At 36.0% G+C, this 6,000-nt stretch overlaps 1 protein-coding gene and 1 pseudogene across 1 annotated transcript in view; both read left to right on the forward strand.

Annotated features, from left to right (window-relative positions):
* The window catches only part of LIMA1 (LIM domain and actin binding 1), a 74,030-nt gene that overhangs the window by 56,606 nt on the left and 11,424 nt on the right, over positions 1-6,000 (forward strand). The window contains exons 7-8 of the mRNA XM_006916785.3: positions 1,530-1,637; positions 5,250-5,334. Of these exons, the coding sequence (XP_006916847.1) occupies positions 1,530-1,637; positions 5,250-5,334 (193 nt within the window). The remainder of the gene's footprint in view (positions 1-1,529; positions 1,638-5,249; positions 5,335-6,000) is intronic.
* Positions 2,766-2,889, forward strand: LOC112483899 (annotated as a pseudogene).

Consider the following 6,000-nt stretch of genomic DNA (forward strand, 5'->3'; position numbering starts at 1 on the left):
TGTATTTTAGGAGTTGAGCCTTCTTTTTCCCACATTATTAAGTATTCATTCTCCAGTAGTATTTATTGGTGGCTAAAGTCTCTGGGCAATGAATAATTTCATCTAGATTTTTCACTGTAGTGTAAAGAAGAGATGATGTGTGTAAATCAATAGTGAGTGTAAAAAAATTAGCAAATTTAGACTTCTCTTAGAAGGCAGGTCAGGAGATACAGCAAAAATGTGATTTGTGGAGCTTTATTCTCTCAGGTACAGGATTTTGCTGCTTCCCAGTGCCTTCTTGTTATAAGCATTCTGACCAGGTGACTCCCTAAGTGGAAAAACCTGTTCAGTGACTTTTTTTTAAACTCCTAATAGAGTTTCTGCATTGCAATTCTCCTGGCTCTGTAAATTTTAAGAGTTGAAAGCTTTAGGAATTCTTGTAAAAAGGACATTTTATCTCATCCCAAAGGAATTTCTCAGGCCTCTACAGAGGATGGTTGTAACAAGGCATACACTCTCTGGCAGTGTTTCTAGAGGCTGAGTTTTGAGATGGGAACGGGAAGGAGTGTTGGGCTGTTGTACTGTGGTGTTCTGCAGTTCTGGCTGCCAGCTCTTCCATATAGATGCACCTCCAGAGTGTGTGCCTTAATCTGGAATTCCACACCAAAGTAAGTCAGCCACACTTATACTCTCTTCATTGGCCCTGTTGTCTCCCCATTCCTAAAGAATCACAAAGAACAGAAGGGTACTAGATTACTAGCAAACTAATAGTAGGAAATGTTCATATTCATCTACCTGTATATTGATTTTGGATCTAGTAAAGTAAATTTTAATATTTTACCCCGAGCGTTCTTTGCAAGGAAAAAAATATGGTTATGCTTACTCTTTATGACAGTATTAATGCCTGCTTTTTTATTTTGAGGTTCTACTATGAGAAATAGAATAAGGTATGTCTTTAGTACGAGTATGAATTTTATACAAAAACCAAAACAAAACAAAACATGTTTTTCAAAGTCTTACCAAAAGAGGTTGTTTTATGGTATCATTAAATATAATTTGTTTTCATATGTATACATCATCCCTGTCTCTCTTTCCAGGCCGGGCATATATATATATGGTCAGTATATTTTCTTAATTATTGGCACTTGGCATCTCCTTTCCCCTGCTCCAGAATGGTCTTTTCTGATAAAACTCACAAGCTTTGCGTTCCCACAAGCTCTGCTGCTAGAAGAGTGAATCACAAGAACATTGTTTGCTGGGGGCAGGCGGGGCTTTGTGTATGTCTGTGTTGGTGTGTCTGTATTCTAATGAGCATATGGTTTTAGACTAGTGTACAAATATTTAACTCTGAGGTATGTGTCCACAAAGCTGCTTTTGTCATTTCACAAGTCAGTGGGTTTTGCTTGTGAGAAATACGGGATAGATTTGACCTGAGGCCTCTTAAAAGAATTTTTTTTTTCCACATTCCAAATTTGCTTAATAGATGTGCTGTGAAGAGGATAGAATAGTGAGAATTTTTTTTAATTCACAGACTATTTTTATTTTTCTAGAATGAACTGAGAGCCAATGGCGGTGAAATCAAAACTCATAAATTGGAGCAAAAGGAGAATGTGCCTCCAGGTCCCGAGGTCTGCATCGTCCATCAGGATGGAGAAAAGGTAGGTTGAAAAGCCTGATGTCCAGTTGCCAAGGAAGCATGTGTTCTAAATTAGATGCTTAAAATTAGAAACCACTCTAACCCTGGGCTGTAGAGTGTCTGGGAATTTGGTAACAGCTGCCAGGACAGATTTTTGTTTTTGCAGGTCACATAATTTTTGGTTGGGGAACTCTGCAACTTATAGCTGACCAAATAATGAACCTTCTTTGGAAAATTCTTTTGCTCAGAAAATGCTCATAGAACATAGAGCAAAGTGATTTTTGAAAATCTGTTTTGATTAGAAATACTATCTTCAAAGTATATTATTAATTGAACTCATTTTATGTGAGAAAATTTCATTCTTTCACTCTAAATATTTTGAAAGCTAGGCACTATGCTAAGCACTGGAAATGCTAAGCCTAAAAACTAAATATAAACATACATTCCATGTGCTCTTTATCTTCAAGGAAGCTAACAATAGAAGAGAGATGAGTAACAGATTGGCTATCATAAAACAACGTGACAAGGGCTATGAGAGGGCTATGTAGGGCCATGGAAGTGCAGGCTAAGAACACTTATCCTGACTTCCTCAAGAAGGTGATATGTGAGCTGAGTCTTGAAGAATGTGTGTAAAAAGGCCAACTGAATAAGAAGAAGTTCGAGTAAAGAAAGAAAAGGGTATTCCAGGCAGACATAACAGAAGTTTAGAAATAGGAGATCCAAACCAAGATGACTTGGCTGGAGCACGAGGTACATATAGGCAATGATGAGAGACAAATGGAGGGAGAGGGCCAGTATGCATCTTAAAAAACTTCGTGTACCACTCTTAAGAGTTTGGATGTTGTCATGCAGTGATGGAAAGCAAATTAGATTTGTGTTTTATGCATTCATCATTAGATGAATGGTTTAATTGAAGTAACAATATGTATGTCCGGTAAATTTATCATTTTCTCTGCCAATCCATTACCCAATTTCTTTGGTCTTTCAGTCAATATGATAATCAAATGTTTAGTTAGTTGAGGAGAAAGAGCTTTCAAATCTATTACAGTGATTAATCTTAGCAGAAAAACCATTGTTTCTTTTATATATAGTAGTACCCTTGAGGTTATTCTTCCAAAAGATGAAGAGATAATTAAAATAGGTTAAGAGTATCTACGGCCATGCCATCCTGAATGTGCCTTATCTGATCTCATCAGATCTCAGAAGCTAAGCAGAGTCTGGCCTGGCTAGAACTTGGATGGGAGACCACCTAGGAATACCAGGTGCTGTAGGCATTAAAAAAAATGGCTTAAGAGTAATAGTTCTCAAACATATTTCACTGTGGCAGACTTTTAAAAGTATGATATATTTACAGAACATTGACAGGAGCTCATGAGATACACTACACATGTAGACCGAAGTAGGTACATAGAAAAATGATCTCAGATTAATGGCCACACCATTTGAATCATAGAATAGAACAGGAAAATAATTAGAAAAATTGAATCACTTTATTTTACCAAAACATCACAAATATATGTTGAAATAATAAGACAAAATACTTGTAATGTGTTTTGTAATCATAAAATCATCAAATGAATTACATCCTTGCAGCAGTGGGCTCAGGCATTAGTCCCGTGGATCACATGTCATGCATCAAGTGAGTTCTCTCATTAGACTGCCTGGTTTCCCCAATTTTTTTAAGTGGGAAATTGCCCTAAGAATAACTGAGTAAGTATGTTTGGAATTTTTCTTATGTACTATCAAAAAGACATTTAAGAAAAAAATAGTCCCAGCATTGAAATCCCCCCCATCTATCCTAGGGGCATAGTTTGAGAAATGATCATCTAGAAAATAATGCTTGAATTGTCCCTATATCTAATTTCATGTTTTCTTCTTTATTGTCTTCATGTTAATTTGAAACTGGAACTCTGAGCTGAACTGGAAGTTCAGAACATTTTAATTATAGCCTAAAAGAGCATCAGTGGGGAAGAAAGGTGTTAAAGATAGTACATAGTCTTCAAGCACATACTGCAGGTTCATAAAGTCTTGGCTGCCTTAAAATTTGTAAAATTTTCCTAACCTCAGCTATCCTTTTGACTGTTTGCCTAGCTTTTGTTAATCAGTACCTAAGAACTATTTGAACTTCAGCTTGTTACAAAAGAACGTTAATGCCAGGGTAAACTTGCCTGAAATAGAATATTTTGTCAAGGTATTGTTCTTCCCTTTCTCCTCTTGTGAATGAATTTGTACTTTCCTTTAATGAAATGTTTGAGCAAAATCTCACGTGCCCTCTCCTGGCTGTTCCTGAAGTGAAGTCATCGGGTTGGGCGTGTGCAATGATGTCATGATTGGCATTAAATTTACCCTGCAGGTTCAAGGTGACCAAATTAGAGGTGAGAGAAGAACATCCTGGAAAGGATGCACCTATTAATTAGCAAGAATTGAAGAGCTTTTTATGGCCATGCACAACTTTCAGAAAATTTATTTCATATCATTAAATGAAATAATGCATGTAAGGTGATCATTCCAGTGATCATAATAAACACTTGGCAAATGTTGGCTGTTATTATACTGGTTCATTTTATAACATATCAGAATTCCTGTAATGATACGAGTAGTGCTTGGTGAACACACAATGCAATATATATATGCCTTACTGTTGAATTATGTACTTGAAACTTACTGGATTTCGTTAACCAATCTCGCCATAATAAAATAAATAAATACATTTTAAAAAATGAAAATAGTGGGGAAAAAACAATTATGCTGAAATTTAAGTGCAATCAGCCAGTAACTTAATTCTGTTATAAATTTTTTCAGTATATTAGACATCCTGATATTAACTCTCAGCATCACCTATGAAATCCTTGACATCTGAATGAAAGAATCTTACATGAAGAGTGTACATTGGGTCACCTATTGACCCTTTAAGATTTTGAATGTGGAAGAAGATACCAGGAAGGCCTAGCGGCCAGTAGAAAGGAGAGAGAGACCTAGTAGAAAGTTCTTTTGTTTAAATTTGATGGCTTCTGGGAAAAAGATCTGCCATTTTGTTAACCCCTGCTATTTTGAGCCTTGGATTAAAAAGGGAAACTAACCTTAAAGGTAATAGCAGAAGTTAGCTTTCAATAAGTTTGTTTTATAGTTATCAAAAGTCTTCTGTACTAGCAAGTTTTTGTTTCAGCATAATGTATTTGGTTGGGAAGTGAGGAATCAGGAAAATAAAAGAATAAGAATATTTCCTATATGTAAAGACTTTATATTGTCTTGGAGTGAGTTATGGTCATATGAGTTATGGTTTATGGTGAGGAGCTTTGCTCTCTATGATAGAGGGTTTTGTTTTGCACCCTGTCCCCCCTTTTGAGAACAGAAAGATATGATTTAGAAGTTCTTTTATAAAGGGAGATGATGCACACTTTTGGCAGCTGAGTGCAGTCTGTCTCTGGCATTACTCTGTAATTGAGAGGCAGGCTAATATTCTCATAAAAGACGTTTTGCTGCCTCTTGTTTAAATGCTCAGCTGTTCTGGGGCCCGTTATTTCCCCCGGCAACCAGTGACTGACTGGAGTCAGCAGGTTTTTATGGCATTACCAGCAGTTTGCTCTTTTATTTTTAATGTGATTCTTAATCCCATCCACCCCCTTTTTTGTAGATTTCTGCAACCGAGAATAGCCTGGCAGTCCGTTCCACCCTTGCTGAAGATGACTCCCGTAAACATTTGCTCTTAGATCTGGAGGGTGAGGTTCTTGTTCTCTATCCCATATTTGGTTGGGGGATGTCCTCATTCCCTCAGTGCTGAGTAGGTAACATTAAATCCAGGAATTCAGCTGATCAGATCTTTCACTTGGTTTTAAGGACTGATACTTAAATACCCTTCACACATTTCATGGGTTAGGGAGAAGTTAAATTCAATTAAATATGATTAACTTGAGGCAAACTGAATACTTTGATACTTCTCTCATTAAACTTACCTACCTTTTGTACCAAATCTTTTCAGGGTTAAAGCTGTAAAAACTGTTTTTGCAGTTTAATATGAGTTTGGCTAAGAAGGATTTTATTCATTTACAGGGATAAAGATTTAGTATTTAAGTAACCTGTTAAAATCTTTCTCTACTTCTCTGCATATGTGTACCATAGTCTACCCTCTTGCCAAATTCTAGAGATTTTCCTATTTATGTTTAATTTGAAAACCTTTTCATATATTTTGGAGTCATTTTGAGCCTCACTTCTCCCAAAGATAAAAAAATTTGTTTTTATTCTTTAATATATCCACTTTGATTCTGATTTTGTGTGTGTGTATATGTGTATGTATATATATATATATACACACACACATGTATATGTGTATGTATATGTATATGTATGTACATATATAGAAATTGTGCAATTCTGAGAGAGGAGTT

Source organism: Pteropus alecto, unplaced genomic scaffold, assembly GCF_000325575.1.
Source record: "Pteropus alecto unplaced genomic scaffold, ASM32557v1 scaffold196, whole genome shotgun sequence".
NCBI classification, from domain to species: domain Eukaryota; kingdom Metazoa; phylum Chordata; class Mammalia; order Chiroptera; family Pteropodidae; genus Pteropus; species Pteropus alecto.